Below are 25,221 nucleotides of genomic sequence, written 5' to 3' on the forward strand. Positions count from 1 at the left end.
ATGAGTTCACATCCTTTGCAGGGACATGGTTGAAGCTGGAAACCATCATTCTCAGCAAACTAACAGAGGAACGGAAAACCAAACACCGCATGTTCTCATAAGTGGGAGCTGAACAATGAGAACACACGGACACAGGGAGGGGAACATCACACACCAAGGCCTGTTGGGGGTTGGGGGGCAAGGGGAAGGAGAGCATTAGGACAAATAACTAATGCATGCAGGGTTTAAAACCTAGATGACAGGTTGATGGGTGCAGCAAACCACCATGGCACATGTATACCTATGTAGCAAAACTGCACATTTTGCACATGTATCCCAGAATTTAAAGTATAATTTAATAAATAAAATAAAATAATAAAATAAAATAAAATAAAAGGGACAGAGAAAAGAAGTCAAATTTGCAGGTGAGAGGAAGACTAGAAACATCAAAATTCTTAGAAAAAAGTCATGGATTCTTAGAATTGGAATTATCCTGAGACATTCTGTATACCATTTCCTTGTGCTTTCAGAATATTCCTGATAAATCCTACATAGTTTAGTTATCAAAGGCCTAATTGTACACTGGAGACTGACTAGAATCCTCCCCTGATTTGCAGCCTACCTCCAATCTGTTACCTCAAATATCTTCAAAATATATCCACTTCTCTTTATCTCCACTGGTCTAAATCATCTTTCTCATTCATACAGACTACTGCAATAGCATTCCCATTGGTTATCCTCTTCTACTTCAGGTCTTCAAAGCCATGTTCTAACTTCCCAATCCATTGCAACAAGAGTGATCTTAAACCTCAAATTAAATAATGACATTGGCTTACTTAGCATACCTTTAGCAATTGTTCATTGACCTTAGGTTCAAGTGCAAAGTGATAAACATGTCCTAAATGATTGGCTCCTGCCTCCTTCACTAGTATCATCTCACATACCTTCACCCTTTGTTCATCAAAGTTTATCCACACCAACTTTATTTCAGTTCCTCGAAACAGCATCTACCATCACACATAACAATAACCTCCACAACAACAGCTAACATTTATCAAGTTTTTACTACATGACTGGCATTGTATCATGTTTAATCATCATAAGAAAATCTATAAGGTAGTTATTTTCATCATTTTACTCTGAGAAAAAAACAAATATTTAGAAACATTTAGTAATTTCTCCATAGCAAGGTAGGTGGCAAAGGTGGAAACAATGTTATATTGCATATTCCAGGGAAGTTTTTTCCCCACCCCTTCCCTGGCTAGCTCATATCATTCTTTATGATTACTACTCATATGTCATTTCCTCAAAACAGCCTTCTCTCATCTACTGATCATCTAAATTGGCACCCTTGTCATAGTCCCTTGTACTTTTTCTTTATAGAATGTATCACAGTTTACATATTTCTTTATGTGACTATTTAATATCTGTCAAACCTCCAATAGACTGTAAGTTCCATGAAGGTAGGGACTATATGTTTAAAAATGTGCCTGGTGTAATCAATAAATATCTGCCTGGTAAATGACTGAAAAAAGACATCAAACCTTCTAATAATAAGATGTTGGATCACTCTATGGAAAAGCCTATTTGAGTGTTTAAAATTCTATTAAAATATTCTTGCCTACATTAAACCAAAAGCTGTTCCCTTATAATGTCTATCTACTGATCCTAATATTAGTCTCTTGGCCAATAGTGAAAAAGAACATTTTTTTTCTTTACAGCTCTTCGGATACTTTCAGCCTAGACAGTTTAAGACACAGAAGACTGGTAATTATGGTTAGATAATTCCAGATTTACTTCTAAACATCTGAATGCTAGAATGTGGAAGATGAGAGGGCATCTTTTGAAATTAGAGACTCATCTGGGGCACATTTATGGAAGTTAATTCTTTGTATACTATAAATAATTGCAAGAGGTAGACATGAAATATAGGTAGAACTGCTGTGCTTGGCACACTCTATCACAAATTGAATTCAATTAGTATAAATCTAGAAACAAACAAACCTGGAGAAGGGCCAGTTAAAAGCAATTAATGACTATACAAAAAGATTGAGCAAAGTAAAAATCAGCTACTACAATTACAAGATAGATGTCATGAAGTACAACTGTACCTTCTCCTATCTCTCAAGAATTCTCTTGGCAACAGAACTCTGGATTAGATGAACTATATTTCTAAGATTTGGAAATTAGAAAGGCAAAATGAAAGCCAGAATTACTGAGAAACAAAAATATTCTTCAGACATTTTATATATTTGAATTAACCTGATATAGTCAGTAATTTTTTAAAGAAGGCTTCATGTGCCCTCCTTAACAAGGAAGATAGAATCTCGAAGTTGGAAAGATCTTTTTGTCTAATAACTTATCACATGCTTAAAGACTCTCTACAACATTTATATGAGATAGCTATCGAACCAATATTAAAACATCCAAGCATGGCATAAAGCAGAGATTTGGATTTTGAGTTAGGAGCTCTGGGTTTAAATCTCAATTCAGTAATTTATTAGCTATATAACTTTGAACTGGTTACTCAATGTGCGCCAGATTCCTAATTTTAAAAACCAGAATAACAAAATATATCTTTTAAAGCTGTTTGAGAATTAAATTAAATACCATAATATGAAATGTCACTTAGCATTATACCTAGTACATCGCAAATGTTCCATAAATGTTATTTTCCCTCCAGTGACAAAAATCTACTACCTGCCAAGATAGTCCATGTCCTCTTTGGAAAGTACCAGCAGTGGGTTCTTATACTGTGTGGAATTAGTCCAAAACTATTAGGTAAATGACACTTAAAAGTTTAATATGTAAGATATTATTTTAAGAAAATATGTTCTTCATTAGTATTTTAACTTTGGATACCAACTTTATATATATTTCTTAAGCAATTTGTCACTCAGAAAAGGCAGAATTTGAGTAACCTTAGAGAAATATAAGTTACAATCATATCTGACTAGAAGCCTTTAATAATCTAATTCATATAAATACTTCCTTGAAACTTTCCCAGAAAAAACAAGAACAAAAAGTTCTCCTTCTAGTGACTCAGGGTTAATTAAGTATGGCAATGATCTTTTAAGACTACACAGATACTCTTCCTATTTTTATTAACAATTAATAACAAAAAATCAGTATCAGAAATGTTTTGCTGTTTTGTCACAAGACCAAGATTTATAATTGTTTAATTATTTAATCCTATAAAACAACCATATAGAAAAAAAATGTTTTAAGTCATAAGAAATAATTATCTATTTTGTGACAATTAATTTAGCACACTCTGTAAATAAATTCACTTTCCTGGTGTTAATTTAATGTTCTACTTTATATATGCTACGTAAGTTCATTTGTTAGAGAATATTTTGGCTGGCTTTCTTCACTGTAAAAAATAAAATTACTTCTAACAAATCTGATTCAAATACAACATGAAGCCTGTTCTTCCACAATAATATTAATTCGAACAATTCAATCTTTATTTGAGGAACACAATTATACTTTCCAACTCAATATGTCTTAGTTTACCTCAACTTTTCAAACCTAAAGAAAAATTATCTTCAAGCTATTAAATTATTATATAATTTAATAAGTTTTTAAATAATGAAAAATGGCTGAGCGCTGTGGCTCACACCTGTAATCCCAGCACTTTGGGAAGCTGAGGCAGGTGGATTACTTGAGGTCAGGAGTTCGAGATTAGCCTGGTCAACATGGGGAAACGCCGTCTCTACCAAAAATACAAAAATTAGCCAGGTGTATTGTGGCGCACACCTGTAACTCCAGCTATCCCAGAAGGCTGAGGCAGGAGAATCGCTTGAACCTGGGAGGCAGAGGTTGCTGTGAGCAGAGATCGAGCCACTGCACTCCAGCCTGGGCGACAGAGCAAGACTCCATCTCAAATAATAATAATAATAATAAATATAATTAATGAAAAATTGTAAGGTCAAATTTAGATTGAAGCTATCAGAATAATATTGAAAACCAAATATTAGAAACAATGTTTCTGAGGTCACAAATATAGTTTATATTGGATGAAAACATCATCAATTGTGTTTTCTCTCATTTCTCTCTTGTACATTAGGTTTTATTTGTCAGTAGAAACATCACAAGTAAGTTTAAATTTGTAGTAGATAAGAATTACTCTGATTCTGAGTAACTTGATTATAGCGAACATAATCATGGCTAATATGATTCCTAAAAATGCTTACAGTTGATTAAAAAAAATAAGAGCATAAAATAAGCTTACTGTTTCACCAATTTTCCCAATATTTCCTTGATCTCCTACTTCTCCCTGTCAAAAAAGAATATAAAGTTGCAAAAACAGTTATTTTTCAAGCTAGATTATTCATGACAGTTTCAACTTTCATTTTTAATGCAATTATCTAGTCATAACCTAGAAAAAGGCAAAGGAAATTTCAGTTACTTAAAACTTTGTTATAGGTGCAGCAAACCACCATGGCACACGTTTACCTATATAACAAACCTACATATCCTGCACATGTACCCCAGAACTTAAAATAAAAATTTTTAAAAACTTATGGTAGAGTATTTCTATGAAATGTGGCCTACCCTCTATTTTCATTCAAATAGTAATGTATCAGTCTGTTCTTACACTGCTATAAAGAACTACCTGAGACTGGGTAGTTTATGAAGAAAAGAGGTTTAATTAACTCACAGTTCCACGGTTTAACACCAAGCATGACTGCGAGGCCTCATGGTGGAAGGTAAAGGTGAAGCAAGCACAACTTCACATGTTGGAGCAGGAGAGAGTGAGAGCAAAGGGGGAAGTGCCACACACGTTTAAGCCATCAGATTGCGTGAGAACTCACTCACTATCACAAGAACAGCAAAACGGAAATCCGCCCCAATGAGCCAATCACTTCCCACTAGGTCCCTCCTCCAATTTGACATGAGAGTTAGGCAGGGACACAAATCCAAACCATATCAGGTAATAATCTATTTTCTTAAAAAATATTCTCCTATTCGTGACTTTTAATCACTTTTATAGATAAAATTTTTAAAAATAAAATCTTTATTGAGGTGTACTCTGTAAAAGACAGAGTAGTAAGCACAGTGAAAGGTATTAAGAAGAATGAAATTAAAGTCTTTCCCACAGGGATATTCTATTTGCTCAAATAGAACAATACATGGGACAGGTTAAGTACTCTAGGAGCAGGCACCCTGTGAACTGGAACAGCTAGAGCTGGCATCACTGGAGAAGTAACGCATGTTCATAACCTCTGAAACAAAATTTTGCAGTCCATAATGCTCTGAAAACTCAGAGTTTTTCACAACTCATTTGGTGGCAAACTTGACCTAACTTGGATTGATTTGGCAGTAAAGCTTATTTTGTTCTGAATAAGGCCATTTATAGTCTTGATGTATTCAAATTAATCTGAACATCCTTACATTTCACTACAGAAATATTAATATATCTAATTATGGTATGCTGTTGCACACCCTTCTGGTAGTGGTAAATAAAATATACTATATGCGACATGTTACTTTTCAAAAATCCAAACATTAATGATTTCAAATAATGGATTATGAAACTGTAAGCGGGGCCCTGAAAAATATGGGATACTTAACACTGGTAATGAGGAAGGGCCATTTTTGGTGGTGAGGAATGGCATCGGCAAAGGTATAGATTAACAAAAGGTGAAAGATTAAGTTCAAAGTACCACAGAGACACACTCTAATAGCAATATACATTTTGTGTACAGAAACAGATTAAATATGTTATGTCTAAAATTAATCAATTACTGTCTAAACATTAATAATTATATTCCAGTGTAGAACAGTAAGATGTTAAGATACTGAACAATATTGTAGCCAATAATGATGTGTGGCTACTGAATATTTGCAATAGGCTGGTCTCAATTGAATTGTGATATAAGTATAAAAAAATGCATCAGATTTCAAAGGCTTTCTACAAAACAAGAATATAAAACATCTCATTAATATTTTCAATATTGATTACATGTTTAAAGGATATAATATTTTGATATCTTGAGTTAAATAAAATGTACTATTAGTTTCAGAGTCTGAAGGTAAGAAGTTACTTGTCTTTGACAACAACGAAAGAGAGAGAGAGAAGCTATTTCCCCAGGCCTAGAAAGAGAACACAGATCTAGGGTTCTATGAAGAGTGTGTTCCTTAACCAACTCCCCGAGGGAGTGCCAGGTCTCAGTTAATAGCTACATGATGTACTGAAACGCAAATTTCAGTGACAGCTAGGAAGGAATGAACATTACAAAATTTCCTCTGTTTACTAGGTAACACAGAAGCCGCCTAGATTCTGGTGTGATTCTAGGGAGAGAAAGTATAAAAATAACTAAGATTCTGTTTCTTGCCAATTTCACTGGATGGTAGCTCACAGTTGGATTTCCTAGCACTATTTGGCAGTCCAGTAAAGGAGAATTGTTAATCCCAGTAAAGGCGAATTGATTAAGCCTTCTGTTTATAAATACTACTACCCTATTTTTCAGAGGACTTTTGTATGTAACTTGAGAAAGAGTCAGGTACACATATTCTGCCCCAGGATAACTTTAGCCTCATATATACTGATACATTAAAACATACTTTAGCTCATATTTCTTTATCAAGCTCGAAAAGTGTTGTTTAGCTTTTCCTTAGGTTCCAGCATCATAAAAAGGATGAATTTAATTAAAAAAATTAGCTTTAGGAAACTTAGTAAAAATGCTGTGACTACGTCAATTTATAGTTAAATTTTAAATTTGCAAAACTTACCAATTCTTATAAGCTAGTTTCTTTCAGGTCTCAATTCTGTTTGTAATAAACCATTGCATTACTTTATATTTGTTGGTGTTATAAAAAAATTATCCAAGAGCTTGGAAATAAAGTAAATAGTAAGTGATACATCTTCTTAATATCATAAAGTGATGAAGGTTACTCAGTGATTATCTAGTGAATATACTTAGACTCACCGTTTACTAGTGATTAAAAGATCCAGACTTAGTAAAGTTATATGAACTTGTAGATTTCTACCCAGTAGAATTGATAACCCCAGAAGTTATGGTTTATTGCCCTGTATGCAACCCACAAATCTTATCCTAACGTTTCTTTATTAAATCACATACATAGATATAGAATATAGATACAGACATAATCACAGATACACAGATTGGGCATCCAAGATCCAAGATCTGAAATAATAAATGTTCCAAAATCTGAAACTTTTTGAGTACCAGCATGACATTGAAAGGAAATGCTCATTGGAGCAAAAACCCAGATTTTTGGTTTGGGATGCTTAACTTGTAAGCATGTATAATACAAATATTTAAAACTCCAAAAAAACCTGAAATCTGAAACACTCTGGTTCCATGCATTTCAGACAGGGGATACTCAACCTGCATATAAACAGATACAAATATAAAGATACAGATTCTTAGTTGCTCTTCGTAACAGTTTTAACATCTTACCGGTTCTTTTTAAGTTGATGTGTTCATTTCATATTTGTATGAAAGTCACAATTTTATGTTTCTGAAAATTATATTTTAAAACTGACAATAAAGTCAGTTGCTTTACCTTTAAGCCTTCTGGTCCTGGTTCACCTGCATACCCCTTTTGACCTGGTTTTCCCTAGAACAGAACAGAATGAAAGAAGAAAGTATATATGTTTAGTCATTCTCATTTTTGAAAGTTTCCTAAGATATATGAAATTTAGACTATTCTTATAAAATTAAACACTTTAACATTATTTGATAAATGTATTTCATCATACTCATTCGCCATTCATTCTACAAATATCCAACTGTCTACTGCGTGCCATGAACAGTTCTAGATGCAGAGGATCGAGGACTGCACTAAACATACCTGCCCTCATAGAGCTTATATTTTAGTGAGAATAACGTTTTAAAAAATTAGTAAAATATTAGTATGTTAGGTAGTGGTAATATGAAAGGCAACAAATCAAGCAAGGAAGGGATATATAAACTGTTGTGGGAATTTTATTGAAAGTGTTCATAAGATTCCAGAAAGAAGACCTCACCAAAAAGTTGTTTGCAGATTACTTGTATTCTTACTTTAGTTTTCAGAGAGTCTAAAGGTAAGAATTGACTTGTCTTTGATGACAATGAGAGAGAGAGAGAGAGCGAAGCTACTTCCCCAGGCCTAAGGAGAGAAGAGAGATCCCAGGGTTCTGTGAAGAGTGTGACCCTTGACTCTCAACCAACTTCCCTAGCGAGTGCCATTCCCTGGGGGAGTTGGCAGTTTGGTGGCATTTGAATAAAGACCTAAAGAAAGGGACAAGTTATATGGATATCTGAAGGAAAAGTATTCCAGGCCGAGGAAAAGGGCATGTGCACAGGCACTACAGCTAAAATGTGTGTAGTATGTTGGAGAAATCAGGAGAAGCTGAAGAATTGAGAGGAGAAGACCAGTAAAGTGCTGAAGTCAAAGAAGGAAATGGGGAATGAGAAGTCAGGTCACATAGGGCCTTGTAGGTTGCAGTTAGGACTTTGACTTTTATCTGAGTGAGACAGGAAGCCTTAGACAAGATTTAAGGAGAAAACTGATAAGATCTAAGTTTTAACAGGATCACTTTGATTCCAGGGTAGAAGAAGAGAGTCTGAATAAGAGTCTAGTACAATAATCCAAGTGAGAGATGATGGGGGTGTGAATCAGGGTGGTAGCAGAGTGGCAAGATTCTGGATATAATATGAAGGTAGAGCTTCCAGGAACTGCTGGTGGGTCATGTGTGAAATGTGGGAGAAAGAGAAGAGTCAAAAATGAATCTCAGGATTTTAATGTAAGAGTAGCAGACCAAATGAAATGAAGAAGACTGAAAACAGGTTTGGAGGGTAAATAAGAAGCTAAGTTTTAGACATTTTAGTTTGATATGCTTGTTAGACATCTAAATGGAGAGATCTTGTGGTAGTTATTTACACAAGTTCAGAATTTAACAGGTAGAAAGATCTGATAAGAAGAAATAATCTTGGAAACCACCAGCATTTTGATGGTATTTAAAGCCCTAGGCTGGATGACCTCATTTAGTCAGTGAGTATAGATAGAAATGAGAAATCCACAGGCCAAGCTTTGGGGTATTCCAAAACTTAGAATTTGAAGAAATTAGAAAAAATTTAATTTGTGCCAGAAAGTTAGGAGGAAAATCATGGAAGTAAAGAAATTGTTTCTAGGAGGAGAGAGTGATCTTGTCAAATTCTGAAGAATAGAAGTATTGAGTAATAAGAGGACTCTGAGGATTGAGAAATGACAATTGGATCCAGCAATACAGAAACCACTGATCGTATTGATCAGAGTATTTGTATTGTAGTGGTGGGAACAAATGTGGTTTAAGCAGATAGAGGGAAGAGAAAAACTGAAAGAGCACGTATAGACAACACTTTTGAGGAGTTTTACTGAAAAGGGAAAGATAAAAATAGGGTAACACCTGGAAGGCAAACTGAGACCAAAAAAGTTTTGTTTTTGTTTTTAAGCTGGAAGAATAGCAGCAGCTTTATATGCTGATAGGAATGATTTCGTGTAGAGAAGAGAAAATATAGCAGAGACAGAGAGAACTGTTGGACCAATTATCTTGAGTAGTCAAGAGGACAGAGTATGCAGCAAACAACTGGAAGTTTTCCTTAGCTTGAAAAATGGCCTGCTCATCAACAACAACAGGAAAGAAAGCAGAGTATAGATAGAAGAAGGTGGGTACATGCAATGGCAGAAAACTGTAAGTTCTCTTCTGGTTACTTCAATCTTCTCAGGGAAGTAGGATGCCAGGCAAAGGCTAAGAATAAGGATGAGAGAGAACTGAACGGAGTTTGAAGAAACAAAGTATAAAGTAATAACTTAGAAAAGCAAGAGAATAAATAGGTTTGAAGACAGAATTCAGAATGTAATCAAAGGAATAATTATAATGTTTTAAGCAAGATGAGGAATTTGTGATCATAAAGGAGACAAGACACAATGGAAAAGCAGCAGAATCAATGCATTGACATTCCTATTGGGTTTATTAGACTGGATAATGAGAGTGAATGTATTAGAAAGAAAGATGGTGGTTGGGAAATGAGAAGTTTAAAATTGAAAATGAGAGGTCGCTATCACTGGTAATGACAAAGTAAAGGGTATGACTGTAGCAGAGAGTAGCTGAAAAGAATAGAGGATAAGATCAGTAGGGGAGAGCAGGTCCACAGATGAGGTGGCAGGGTATGGTTTCGGGATGAAACTGGTCCACCTCAGAAGATCATCAGACATTAGATTCTCATAAAGATCACACAACCTAGATCCCTTGCTTGCACAGTTCACAACAGGGTTTCTGCTCCTATGAGAATCTAATGCTGCTGCTCATCTGACAGGAGGTGAAGCTCAGGCAGTTAGATGGTCAATACTGAGTGTCAACTTGATTGGATTGAAGGATACAAAGTATTGCTCCTGGGTGTGTCTGTGAGGGTGTTGCCAAAAGAGATTAACATTTGAGTCAGTGAGCTGGGGAAGGCAGATCCACCCTTAATCTGGTAGGCACAATCTAATAAACTGCCAGCAAATATAAAGCAGGCAGAAACATGTGAAAAGGCGAGACTGCCCTAGCCTCCCAGCCTGCATCTTTCTCCCATGCTGGATGTTTCTCTGCCTTCCATCATTGGACTCCAAGTTCTTTAGTTTTGGGACTCCGACTGGTCCTCCTTGCTCCTCAGCTTGCAGACAGCCTATTGTGGGACCTTGTGATTGTGTAAGGTAATACTTAATAAACTCCCCTTTATATATATCCTATTAGTTCTGTCCCTCTAGAGAACCTTGACTAATACAAGTGGTAATGCTCATGCCCAGTCCATGGCCTGGGGGTTGGGGACCCCTGCTATATTGGATTTTATTGCTGTTGTCAATTAAGACATGCTCATATTTTTTCTTCTTAAAGTGGAACAGAACAACCCTCTGGCTCACATTCTGTTTTTACTACACATAAAAGATTTAGCCACTTACAACTGTATTTAAGACTTCTAGTCTTATTAGACTAGAAGTCAAAACATTTTAATTTTTGCTTTTGCCTGCTCGAAATTATCGAATAATTTCCTAACAAGCAAAAAGCAAAGCAAAGAACTGAAAACCATCCTATTATTATTAAACATCAATTGTTCTCTAATTAAGTTAGACACACAGAACAAGAAATAGAGTTAAGAACCTGAATTATTAGATTTTTTCTATGATATTTACAAAACCAATTCTATTTTTATTTCCACTGCTTGGTAAGAGCCTTAGTGTGACATTTCTTTTATCTTTAATAATACTATTTCAAGCACTGTGTAGGATATTAAGATACAGTTATACATATTTACATTATGGAAAGAATCTCACTGGAATCTGGTATCAGCACATTTTCAAAGTCTTTGGAATCAAGCGATTCAGAGTATCAGAAACAGAATCATAACTTCTTGTCCTACTTAAATTCTATCATATTGTATTGATTTTGATTTGATCGTGTTATACTTGAACATGTAATATTAAAACCTTATTTTCAAATCTAAAAATAGGAACGATATCTTGCAGAGTTGTTTTCAGGATTAAAGATGATTCATACACTTATAGCAATATTAGGCCCCAAATTGATATTCAACGAATAGCAACAACAGTAATTATTAATATTAAGACTGTGTAGACCAGAGGTGAATATGGTTCTCCTCTTTTCAAAGGAAGTAAATTTTGAATAAGATCAATTTTATTGGGCTCAAATTCCAGTTTTTCTGTTATATAATTCTCAAAAAAAAAAAAAAATGAAAACTCTTTTTTACCCCCAATGGGATAGTAGCAATATATGTGCTAGTAAGGTAAAACTGTGAAAGAAATAATTACAGTCTTTTTAAATGTAAAAGCATTTTAAGAACCAGTACTTTGGCCAGACATGGTGGCTTACTCCTGTAATTCCAGCACTTTGAGAGGCCAGGTGGGCGGATCACCTGAGGCCAGGAGTTCAAAACCAGCCTTGCCAACATGGTGAAACCCCATCTCTACTAAAAATACAAAACTTAGCAGGGTATGGTGGCACACGCCTGTAATCCTAGCTACTCGAGAGGCTGAGGCAGGAGATTTGCTTGAACCCAGGAGGTGGAGGTTGCAGTGAGTTGAGATCACGCCACTACACTCCAGCTTGGATGACAGAGTGAGACTCCATCTCAAAAAAAAAAAAAAAAAAAGAAGAAGAACCAGTACTTTATGATGTTGTCAAGAAAAGAAATGAGATGTATTTCATATGAGTCTAATGCCTCTTAAAATAAATGTAACACATATAACTTAATCATTTCATAAGGTAAACTTTGGTCATGTATACCAAAAATTTTTAAATAATTCATTTCTAGAACTTGAAAACAATTCACATATTACCCATGGTATTATCTGACAAAAACACTGGCAGAAAATACATCTTATTAGCCTTCCATAATTTTACTAACACATTTAGAAACAGGAAATCTCAGAATATTACTAAAATGGCTAAAGTATTTAGCTCCCTTTACATTTCAAGAAATTTATAAACAATTTGCACAAATTACTAAGTCTATAAACCACCAAAATAGCAAGTAACTACACAGTAGGCATAACATCATTCAAACTATCTTTGAGACTTCCAGTTATTGGCCTATTTTATTTTGGGGCATTTTATGACTATAGTTTGTTTTCATTTTTGTCCTTCACTATAATGTAAAATGTTATGATGTTAAAAACATTTATAGAACAGCTATTTTCAAGAAAACCACTTATGGAAAATTATACAATACCTACTCGTGGCCCCAGTTCCCCAAAGGGTCCAATTGGTCCTTCTTCTCCCTTAAAAACAAAAATCAGAACATATTATGGCCTAAAATGGGTATTTAAAAATGTAAACTCTTATTTTCTCTATTTATTCTAAAATGTGAGGCTCATTCTGAGATGTGATGAAAATAATGCTGTTATTTTCTTGTACTTTGAACTCCATCACCCCCACAACACTTTAGTTTTTTGTGTGAACCTGGTGCATTCTTGTAAGGACCAAAAACTATATGGGTGGATAGAGACTGAAGATGAATATAGAAAAAAATTAAAAGTTTTTATTCATAATTCTCTAAGAGAAAAAAAAGCAGTAAGTGTTTTTACTACATTTACAGACATATTTACTAAATATACTGATTTACCTTTAAAAAATAGTTGATTGCTTTCTGAATAATACATACAGACCTCCCTAGAATCATATAGTATATATTATTTATTTGGTAAACATTTTGCTCAATTCACAATTCAAGTAAAATATAATTTATTGGTTCAAAAATATTAAGTAGTCACAAATAGTAAATATAAATTCTAGTATATATGAGTGAGATTCTGGGTTCAGATTCTTCAGACATTCCACTGGATACCGCTAACATAAATCATTTAATGAATTCAGAACACTGTAAAATGATTCTAAATTCTATTCCATAACTGACAAAATAAAGTGTCAACTTGAAGGCTGGGAATAGTGGCTCATGCCTGTAATCCCAGCACTCTGGGACGTTTAGGTGGGAGGACTGCTTGAGGCCAGAAGTAGGCCAACCTGGCTAAATAGCAAAACTGTGTCTTTACAAAAAATACAAAAATTAGCCAGGCTAATGGTGGTGCACCTGTACTCCCAGCTACTTGGAAGGTTGAGGTAGGAGGATTGCTGGAGCCCAGGAGGTCGAGGCTGCAGTGAGCCAAGATTGCACCACTGCACTCCATCCTGGGAAAGAGAGCGAGACTCTGTCTAAATAAATAAATAAAATGGTAACTGGAAATCTGATAGTGTTTAAACAAAAACTGAAGGCCCACAAGAAATAAAAAGGGAAACTTTTAACTAAAAACCTTGCTGAAGCTGACTGGATATCACTTCTTCCATACCTGAGTTCCTTTGAGACCAGGAGGTCCAGGAGGCCCTCTATTTCCGAGGAGTCCCTATAAAAGCAATATAAACGCACACAATAGAAATTTTAGATTAACTGACATTTTGATAAATCAGCATTAATGTGGAGATGGACAATACTCTTTGAAACCATTCATTTCCCATTAAGAAGTTCTCAAAATGGGTGGCAATATAGACAAGCAGAAAACAACAAAGCATCCAAAAACACAGGATAAACTTATTTTTAAACAGTAAGTTAATATTCAAATAATCTGCTCAGTATTTTATTCTTCAACCTCCAGACACCTTTTCAGAAAAAGTATTTCTAAAATGGAAGCAATGGGGCCAATTGTTAAACTGATAAGAGTAAAATAAAAAGAGTGTTCACAAAGTCTGAAAACAGATGGAAGAAACAAATAATGTTTTAATACCTATTAAGAGATCTGCAGAGTCTGGAACTCATTATTTGTTAGTTGAAGAATGCATTAGTTCTTCATTACTCATTAGTTGAAGAATATTCTTCAACTTATTTCCCTTTTTGCTACAAGATGACAAAAAGAGAAGAGGAATTTGCAGAAGAAAGTGAGTGTGAATTTGACTAGAAATTTCAAGACTAAAAAAGTATTTTGTTAAACAAAATACATGTTGTTAAAAATCAATTGCTCTCTGAATGAAAACCCTTTCAAAGTAACTATTTTTAAAAAGTCTTAAATCAGAAAACAGTATACGTCTATTCAACATGGCCACATTTTCTTAATAAGTTCTGTTCTCCTAACGACGCAAGATGCCAGCAAGGTTCTAAGTCTATTTTTAGAATTATAGTTTGAATGATTGCTTTTAGTCATTTTATAATCATTAAGAAGTTTTATCTAATTTTTAACTGTACTTACATAATTTTTAAATAACTACACCAAAGAGCAAATCTATTAGGTGACTTTGATCTTGTTCTGAAATGCAGCAAAGTGACAAACTACATGGGAATCTTTCCTTCATGTTATATTTTACTCTATACTTGCTGTACTTTAACACAATAAAAACAAAACTCTCTGTCAGTTTAAAAGTCTATAATATAGTATTGTAAGCTTATTACATAAATAGCACCATTCAAGAAACTGTATTACTTTAGGCAATAACCTAACCTTTTAATTCAGCTTTCTTATTTTTAAAAGTAAGATATGGATTAGATTATGGAAATGGGCATATTGTGCCTCATGCCAGTCCAATATATGTTAATCCTTTTACAGGCAAAAGCACCCTAATTTTCCTTAAGGAAAAACTCTCTTCACTCTTCGTGCATGTTGTTTGAGGGGAGGTGACTCCACCTCCGACTGTGACTGTGAACATGTGACAGAGATCTAAGTCAGTCGGTGTATTGTACATCCCCAGAAAAAATGACTGGTCCAGGAATGAGTAAGGGACCCAACTCAGCCCAACTGAAGCACATTTCAAACTTCAGTGGCACTGCTTGGAATAGCATTAAAAATGAGGTAAAACTGAACAGTGGGAAACCATCCAGGGGACAGCCTGAGAATGAAATCAATGAATCAACAAATGGAGAGAGTTGGAGTGACTGGGCTCTTCTGATATTGTTTAGGGTCCTGAATTCAGCTGTGATTGAATCCCTGAACTTTTCATGTATTTATGTAAGCCTGTTTAAGCCAGGTTTCCACCACTTACAACTGAAATAATCCTGATTTGATACAATGATTTCAAACTGCCTTCAATATCTGAAACTGCTCTTTTAGAATTCAAAGTGAAAGATTTTAAGTGTCTACACTGACTGGAGGTACAGAATTAGAATGTTGTCATATTTGAATTCTACCACCTGTCAGCTAGTTTAATCACTTAATTCATCTGTTTGTTCATTTTTCATCTGACATTTTATTAATTTTCTACTATGTATAAGGCTCAATTAACAGCACAATATTAGTCCCTAAGTATACAATTATCAGTAAGACAGAGTCCCTGTTTCCAATGAATTCATCATTTATTATGGGAGATGGTCCTTTAAAATAAAACTTACTACTTTAAGAGTTGTAATAGAAGTAGAGGTATATGCAAAGTATAAATAAGAATTTAGAAAAAGGAGCAAAATCCTTTCTGGGAGGATTAGAATATTTTTAATATATGAAAATGATTTTGTATTGAGTTATAATAGGCTAATAAAAACTTGTAGATAAAAATAAGCATACAATAAAAAATTATAAACAACTTCTGGGGCTCAAAAGGCTCTAAGAACATACAATATTAAGATTAGGGTGTGCATGAAAAAAACAGGCTCAGCTCCATATCCAGAGTGTAACCTGCAGAGGACTGACTGGTTAAAGGAAATGAGGTCCCCCCTAACTTTCTCATTGAAACTATTTACTCGGGATGGAACCACTTATCCAGAACCAGAAATAATCCTTTCAGTGAAGCAGGCAAATCTAGGCTTCTTTTTCTCTCTTCTTTCAAAATCAAAATTATAATCTTAAAGGAAAAATGAAAGTTGGGTTAAAAGAAAAAAAATCTAGTTATATGTCATTTACAAGAAACACACCTAAAATACAAAATATGCAAGGCATTTACCAGCCCAAAAGAGCTGATGTAATTACATTATTATTAGATCTAGCAGACTTGAAGGTAAACTACATTATTTAAGTGTGTGACTAAATAATGATTAAAGGTTATATTCATCAAGAAGAGATAAAAAGCATAAATTTTTGTGCATCTAATAACATGAATTCCAAGTATAAAAAGTGAAAATTGATGAATATGCAAATAGAGTTGGGCAAATCCACTATTAGAGAGAGAAATTTCAAGACACTTTTCTCCATAAGTCAAGCAGATAAAGACCACAAGAATAGAGAAAACTTAAATACTAATATTAACAAACTTGATCTAATGGTCATCTATAGAATACTGAATCCTTAAATGGGAATTTACATAGTGTACAGATGCACCTGGAGCATTTGTGCAAACCAACCACAAGAAAGACCATAAGTGTTTATCAGCAGCAGTATCAATTTAAAAATTACAGTATATCTATATAGTGGGTTATACTATACAATGTAAATTAAAAATGAACCTATAATTATATGTATCAACCTGGATTAAGATGAAAAGACAAAATTGAATGGAAGAAGAAAGTCACTGAAGAATATGTATAGTAGAATTCCATTTACATGAATTTACAAAACACTCAAAGCGCCAGATATTGTAGGAGTATATACAGATGCTAAAAGCATGGCCAAAACAAAAGAATATTTACCTCTAAATGCAGAGATGGAGGAGGTAGACACAATTAGAGAGAGACACACAAGGGGCTTCTAACTTTCTGTTTAATATCCTTTATAGGGTTTGTTTTATCATCATTGTTTAAGCTGTGCACATATGTTTCATATTTATCATTTGTTAAATACAAATTTTAAAAAAGTTAAACTGTGCAGAACTGGAAGTAGAGTACAGATCTGAACTCCAGTTTTGCAGTTTACTAGAGATGTAAACTATTTCTTAATCTGTAGAATCATGTTACCATCAGCATTGTAAGGTTGCTGTAGGAATAAACAAAATGATACCTAGAATATAACAGGAACTTAATACCAGTTTCCTTTCTCCTTTTATATCAGACATTAATTAGTAGACATTTCTCAAAGGTAGATATACAAATGGCCAATAAATAAATGAAAAAATGTTCAATATCGCTAGTCATCAGGGAAATGCAAATCAAAACCAGAATGAGATATCATCTCGTTAGAATGATCACTATTAAAGAGAGAGAAAATAACAAATACTGGTGAGAATGCAAAGAAAGGGTGATGTATTGGTGGGAATGTAAATCAATACAGCTAATATGACAAAAAGTATGGAGTCACCTCAAAAAATAAAAATAGAACTATCATATGATTTAGCAATCCCACTGCTGAGTATATATCCCAAAGAAAGAAAGTCAGTATATCAGAGACAGAATCTGCATTCTCATGTTTATTGCAGTGCTACTCACAATAGCCAAGATACAGAATCAACCTAAGTATCCACCAACAGATGACTGGATAAAGAAAATGTAGTATATTATACACAATGGAATATTATTCCACCATAAGAAGAATGAAATCCTATATTAGCAACAACAAGGATAGAATGGGAGGATATTATATTAAGTGAAATAAGCCAGACACAGAAAGACAAATGTTGCATGTTCCAACTCATATGTGGCAGCTAAAAATATTGATTTCATGGAGATAGAGAATAAATTGAAAGGTGGTTAACAGAGGCTGGGAATGGTAGTAGGGAAGGGACTTCCACTTGGACAGACAGAACAGTGTATGGAGACTCACATCACGGACTTTTGTTCTAAGAACCACTACAGTAAATTCCCAGGAAAACTTAAGGATTTCATAGATCCTTTGACAGAAGTGGCACACTGCTACAAATTCTGTGAGGCAGGCAAAAAAACCATGAGTTCCCAAAGTGTGTGAGGGGAAACACCTGCCTCCGGAAACACATCCCCATTGGGGACCCTGAAAATCCGGATTACAGGAGAAGGATTTAACCTTACCTAGAGCTGAAACTGATTTAGCGTGAAATATAAAAGTAGAAGCAGCAGCAGGAGGAGCATTGTAGGCGCTCCCATTCTCCAGGTCAAGCCAAGGGAATCCATCCCTGACTATATCTCACTAGGGCCCTCAGGGAAGGCAGCCAGCAGAATCTGGGAGGGATCACAGGCTGAAAAAAGATTCCAACTGAACTTTGTTTTTTTTTTTGTTTTATTTTATTTATTATTATCATACTTTAAGTTCTAGGGTACATGTGCATAATGTGCAGGTTTGTTACATATGTATACTTGTGCCATATTGGTGTGCTGCACCCATCAACTCGTCAGCACCCATCAACTCGTCATTTACATCAGGTATAACTCCCAATGCAATCCCTCCCCCGCCCCCCTCCCCATGATAGGCCCCGGTATGTGATGTTCCAACTGAATTTTGTAATAATTTTGACTGAAGCAAGCTCTCTTGAGCAGAATCTGGGGGTGAACGGGAACTGTTGCAGAGAGTAGCGCAGGAGCCAAGCCCAACAGTGTTTGAAGGCAGGGAGGGGGAGGCCTGAAAGCCTTGCTTGCTTTCTCAGCAGGGAAGCTTATAGCCTGGGGCAAGGTCTGAAAGCTGAGCACAGGCTACCTGGAGACAAACTCAGTGCTGCTAGTGGGGCACATTGTCAGGGGCAAAACCGGCCTCACCAACTGCATGGGAGCTGGGTAAGACCTAATGCTACCAGTTTTCCCCTACTTCCTTGATGACAGAGGGTATTATGGAACAAAATGCCCTCTGGCACATAACCCCATTGGCCCAAGAACCATACCCCTCCCCCACAGGAGTGCGGCAATCTCTGCCCAAGGAGAGTCTGAGCTCAGACTGGCCTAACCCTGTTCCCACCTGATGGTACTTCTCTACCCACCTTAGCAGCCAATTACAAAAGACATAAATCCTTAGGAGCTTTATGGCCTTGCGCATCACCTGAGAAACCCAAATACTTATTCTGGCCAACTTAGGGTAAGCTTATATCCTCCTTCTACTACTGCAGCTGGTGCTCTCTTGAAAGCAATACCTCCTGACTGGAGGCCAACCAACTCAGGATATTATGGCAACTCATGACAAAATAACCCTACTCCAATGAAGGAGAAAACAATAGCTAATTTCACTGACTGCAACATCCTGGCTAACCAGAGGTCCTGAGTCTGTCCACATGACAACTTCACTGCTAGCATAACCAGCATTTGAGAAAGTCAGCACCGAAACATATCTACAACCAAGGACTCTCACAGTCTACTTCACTCCCCTGCCACCTCCACCAGAGTAGGTGCTGGTATCGACAGCTGAGAGACTTGAAGATGGATCACATCACAGGGCACTTTGCAGACAATCTCCAGCACCAGCCTGGAGCCTGGTAGCCCTGTTGTGTGGCCAGACCGAGAAGAGCAATAACAATCACTGCAGTCCCGCTCTCAAGAAGTCCCATTCCTAGAAGAAGTGGGAGAGCACCACATCAAGGGATCACCCTGTGGGACAAATTAATCTGAACAGCAGTCCTTGAGTTCCAGATCTTTCCACTGAAACAGTCTATACAAATGAGAGGAACTAGAAAAGTAATTCTGGTAATATGACAAAATAAGGTTCTATTACACCCCCAAAGACCACACTAGCTCCCCAGCAATGTATCCAAACCAAGAAGAAATCTCTGATTGCCAGATAAAGAATTCAGAGGATTGATTATTAAGCTACTCAAGGAGATACCAGAGAAAGGTGAAAACCAACTTGAAGAAGTTTAAAAAAACAAACAATACAGGCTATAGATGAGAAATTCTCCAGCGAAACAGATATCATAAAAATATAATCACAACTTCTGGAAATGAAAGACAAACTCAGAGAAATACAAAATGCACTGGAAAGTATCAACAATAGATTAGGACAGGTAGAAGAAAGAACTTCAGAGCTCAAACACAAGGCTTCCTAATTAACTAAATCAGACAAAGACAAAGAAAAAAACAAGAACAACAAAAAAGAACAAAGCCTTCACAAATTTTGGGATGATGTTAAATGCCAAACCTAAGAATAATGGGTGTTCCTGAGGCAGAAGAGAAATCTAAAACTTCGGAAAACTTATGTTAGGGAATAATCCAGGAAAACCTCCATGGCCTTGCTAGAGATAGAGACATCCAAATATAATAAGATCAAAGAACACCTGGGAAATTCATCACAAAAAGATCACCACCTAGGCACATAGTCATCAGGTTCTCTAAAGTCAAGATGAAGGAAAGAATCATAAGAGTTGTGAGGCAAAAGCATCAGGTAGCCTATAAAGGAAAACATATCAGATTTATAGCAGATTTCTCAGCAGAAACCCTACAAGCCAGAAGGGACTGGGGTCCTATCTTTAGCCTCCTCGAACAAAATAATTACCAATCAAGAATTCTGAATCCAGAAAAATTAAGCTTCATAAACGAAAGAGGTAAAGTCGTTTTCAGACAAACATGTGAAGAGCATTCGCCACTACCAAGTCAGTACTACAAGAACTGCTAAAATGAGTTCTAAATCTTGAAACAAGCCTTAAAATACACCAAAATAGAACCTTCTTAAAGCATAAATCTCACAAGACCTACAAAACAACAACAACACACACACACAAAGCCACAGGGTATTCAGGCAACAGCTAACATGAGGAATAAAATGGTACCTCACATCTCAATATTAACATTGAATGTAAACAGCCTAAATGCTCCACTTATGGCAGAATTAAAAAAAAATCCATCAATTAAATATCTGCTGTCTTCAAGAGGCTCACCTAACACAAAAGGACTCAGATAAACTTAAGGTAAAAGGGTGGAAAAAGGTATGTCATGCAAATGGAAACCAAAAGTGAGCAGGAATAGCTATTCTTATATCAGACAAAACAGACTTTAAATCAATAACAGTTAAAAAAAGACAAAGAGGGACATTATATAACAATAAAAGGATCAGTCCAACAGGAAAATGTCATAATCCTAAATATATATGTACCTAACACTGGAGCTTCCAAATTTATAAAACAATTATTACTAGACCTAAGAAATGAGGTAGATGGCAACACAATAATAGTGGAGGACGTCAATACTTTACTGACAGCACTAGGCGGGTCATCAAGACAGAAAGTCAACAAAGAAATTGTAGACTTCATGTATGCCCTAGAACAAATGAACTTAAAAGATGTTTACAAAACATTCTACCCAACAACTGCAGATAGACATTCTTTTCATCAGCATATAGAACATTCTCCAAGATAGATCATATGAGAGGCTACAAAACAAGTCTCAATAAATTTAAGAAAATAGAAATTATGTCACATATACTCTCAGACCACAGTAGAATAAAACTGGAAATTAACTCCAAAAGGAACCCTCAAAACCATACAAATACATGAAAATTAAATCATCTGCTCCTGAATGATCTCTGGGTCAACAATGAAATCACGATGGAAATTAAAAATTTATTTGAACTGAACAATAATAGTGACACAACCTATGAAAACCGCTGGGATACAGCAAAAGCAGTAGCAAGAGGAAAGTTCAGAGCAATAAATGCCTACATCAAAAAGTCTGGAAAAGTACAAATAGACAATTTAAGGTCACACCTCAAGGAAGTAGAGAAACAAGAAAAAATCAAACCCAAACCCAGCAGAATAAAAGAAATAATAAAGATCAGAGCAGAACTAAATTAAATTGAAACAAAAAATACAAAGATAAATGAAACAAAAAGCTGGTTATTTGAAGGATAAGTCAAATTGATAGGTAATTACTGGGATTAACAAAGAAAAGTAGTGAGAAGATCCAAGTAAGGTCAATAGAAATGAAACGGGAGATATTACAACTGATACTACAGAAACACAAAAGATCATTCAACCTACTATGAACACCTTTATGCACACAAACTAGAGTATGTAGAGGAGATGTATAAATTTCTGGAAGTATACAACCCTCCTAGATTAAACCAGGAAGAAACAGAAACTCTGAACAGACCAATAACAAACAGAAAGATAGAAATGGTAATTTAAAAACTGCCAACAAAAAAAAGTACAGGACCAGAGAGATTCACAGCTGAATTCTATCAGACATTCAAAGAAGAATTGGTACCAATCCTATTGACACTATTCCAAAAGACAGAGAAAGAGGGGATCCTCCCTAAATCGTTCTATGAAGCCAGTATCACCTTCATACCAAAACCAGGAAAGGACATAATAAAAAAGAAAAACTACAGAACAATATCTCTGATGAACATAGATGCAAAAATCCTCAACAAAATACTAGCTAACCAAATCTAACAGCTTATCAAAAATATAATACACAATGATCAAGTGGGTTTCATACCAGAAATGCAGGGATGGTTTAACATATGCAAGTCAATAAATGTGATACATCACATAAACAGAATTAAAAACAAAAATTATATGATCATTTCAATAGTTGTAGGAAAAGCATTTGACAAAATTCAGCATCCTTTTATGATTAAAACCCTCAGCAAAATTGGCATAGAAGAAACATATCTCAAGGTAATAAAAGCCATCTATGACAAACCCACAGTGAGCATTATGCTGAATGGGGAAGAGTTAAAAGCATTCCCACTGAGAACTGGAACAAGACAAGGATGCCGACTTTCACCACTGCTATTCAACATTGTACTGGTAGTCCTAGACAGAGCAATCAGACAAGAGAAAGAAATAAAGGGCATTTAAATCAGTAAAGAGGAAGTCAAACCATTGCTGTTTGCTGATGATATAATCATATACCTATAAAACCCTAAAGTCTCACTCAAAAGCTCCTAGCTCTGATAAATAGATTCAGTAAAGTTTCAGGATACAAAATCAATGTAGACAAATCAGTAGCACTGCTATACACCAACAACGACCAAGCTGAGAATAAAAATCCAGAACTCAACCCCTTTTACAATAGCTACAAAAAAAAAAAAAAAAAAAAGCCAAAAAAACCCAACTTAGAAATATACCTAACCAAGGCCAGGCGCGGTGGCTCATTCCTGTAATCCCAGCACTTTGGAAGGCCAAGGTGGGTGGATCATGAGGCCAGGAGATGGAGATCATACTGGCTAACACGGTGAAACCCCATCTCTACTAAAAATACAAAAAAAATTAGCCAGGCATGGTGGCCGGTGCCTGTAGTCCCAGCTACTCAGAAGGCTGAGGCAGGAGAATGGCCTGAACCCAGGAGGCGGAGCTTGCAGTGAGCCAAGATTGCACCACTGCACTCCAGCCTGGGTGACAGAGTGAAACTCCGTCTCACAAAAAAAAAAAAAAAAAAAGAAAAAAAGAAAAAAGAAAGAAACATACCTAACCAAGAAGGTAAAAGACCTCTACAAGAAAAACTACAAAACACTGCTGAAATAAATCATAGATGACACAAACAAATGGAAACATATCCCATGCTCATGAATGGGCAGAATAAATACTGTGAAAATGATCATACGGCCAAAAGCGATCTACAAATTCAATGCAATTCCCATCAAAATACCATCATCATTCTCCATAGAATTAGAAAACACAATACTAAATTCATTTGGAATCAAAAAAGACCCAGAATAGCCAAAGCAAGACTAAGCAAAAAGAACAAATCTGGAGCATCACATTACCTGAGTTCAAACTATACTACAAGGTTGTAGTTACCAAACCAGCATGGTACTGGTATAAAATTAGGCATGTAGACCAATGGGCTAGAAAAAAGAACCCAGAAATGAAGCCAAATATTTTCAGCTAACTAATCTTTAACAAAGCAAACAAAAACATAAAGTGGGGAAAAAAAGGACACCCTATTCAACAAATGATGCTGGGATAACCGCAAGCCACATGTGAAAGAATAAAGCTGGATCCTCATTTCTCACCTTACACAAAAAATCACCTCAAGATGGATCAAAGACTTAAATCTAAGACCTGAAACCATAATATTCTAGAAGATAACACTGGAAAAAAATCTTCTAGACATTGGCTTACGCAAGGAAGTCATGACCAAAAACCCAAAAGCAAATGCAACAAAAAGAAAAATAAATAGATGGGACTTAATTAAACTAAAAAGCTTCTGCACAGTTAGAGAAAAAAATAGAGTGAAACATCAACCTATGTAATGGAAAGCAATATTTTCAAATCATGTATCTGATATGGGGTTAATATTCAAAATCTGTAAAACACTCCTATAACTCAATAGCAAAAACCAAAGTACTGGGCTAAAAATTGGAGAAAGGACTTTGGAGTATTCATCAAAAAAATTGAAAACAGGATCTCACAGGAGTGCAAATATCCTGTTTACATCAATGTAAACAGGATAAAAACTGCATATTTATATCTTGTCGATATAAACAGGATATTTGCACTGCTGTGTTCATTGCAGCTTTATTCACAATAGCCAAGAGGTGTCAACAACCCAAATGTTCATTGACAGATGAATGAGTAAAGAAAACGTGGTATATACAAACAATGGAATATTATTCAGCCATAAAAGGAAGGAAATCCTGTCATATGTTACAAGATGGATGAGCCTTAATGACATTACGTGAAATAAGTCAAATAAGCCAGTCATAAAAGAACAAATGCATAATTCTACCTATATGCACTATGTAAAGTAGCTAAACTCATAGAAGCAAAAAGTAGGATGCTAATTGCCAGTGGCTGTGGGGAGAAGGACAATGGGAAGCTGCTGTTCAATAAGTGTAGAATTTCAGTCTGTAAAATGAAAAATGTCTACAGATCTGTTGTACAACAGTGTGCACACATTTTAAGTGTTATAATACCATAAACAAATTAGTAAAACAAATTTACTAAGGGGGTGTAATTCATGTTATATGCTTGTTGTTATTTAAACCCTTTAATTTTCTATTTAAGATCTGTCACAA

At 35.4% G+C, this 25,221-nt stretch overlaps 1 protein-coding gene across 4 annotated transcripts in view; it reads right to left on the minus strand.

The window, feature by feature from the left end:
- The window catches only part of COL24A1 (collagen type XXIV alpha 1 chain), a 392,042-nt gene that overhangs the window by 197,473 nt on the left and 169,348 nt on the right, over positions 1 to 25,221 (minus strand). For all 4 annotated transcript variants that reach the window (XR_007721823.1, XM_050772561.1, XM_050772480.1 and 1 more), the window contains exons 22-25: positions 13,816 to 13,869; positions 12,706 to 12,750; positions 7,516 to 7,569; positions 4,214 to 4,258 (exon numbers count right to left, since the gene is read on the minus strand). Coding sequence is in view for 3 of the 4 variants with exons in the window: in XM_050772561.1 (XP_050628518.1) it covers positions 4,214 to 4,258; positions 7,516 to 7,569; positions 12,706 to 12,750; positions 13,816 to 13,869 (198 nt within the window). In the remaining variant the exon portion in view is untranslated. The remainder of the gene's footprint in view (positions 1 to 4,213; positions 4,259 to 7,515; positions 7,570 to 12,705; positions 12,751 to 13,815; positions 13,870 to 25,221) is intronic.

This window comes from Macaca thibetana, chromosome 1, assembly GCF_024542745.1.
Source record: "Macaca thibetana thibetana isolate TM-01 chromosome 1, ASM2454274v1, whole genome shotgun sequence".
Classification (NCBI taxonomy): Eukaryota; Metazoa; Chordata; class Mammalia; order Primates; family Cercopithecidae; genus Macaca; species Macaca thibetana.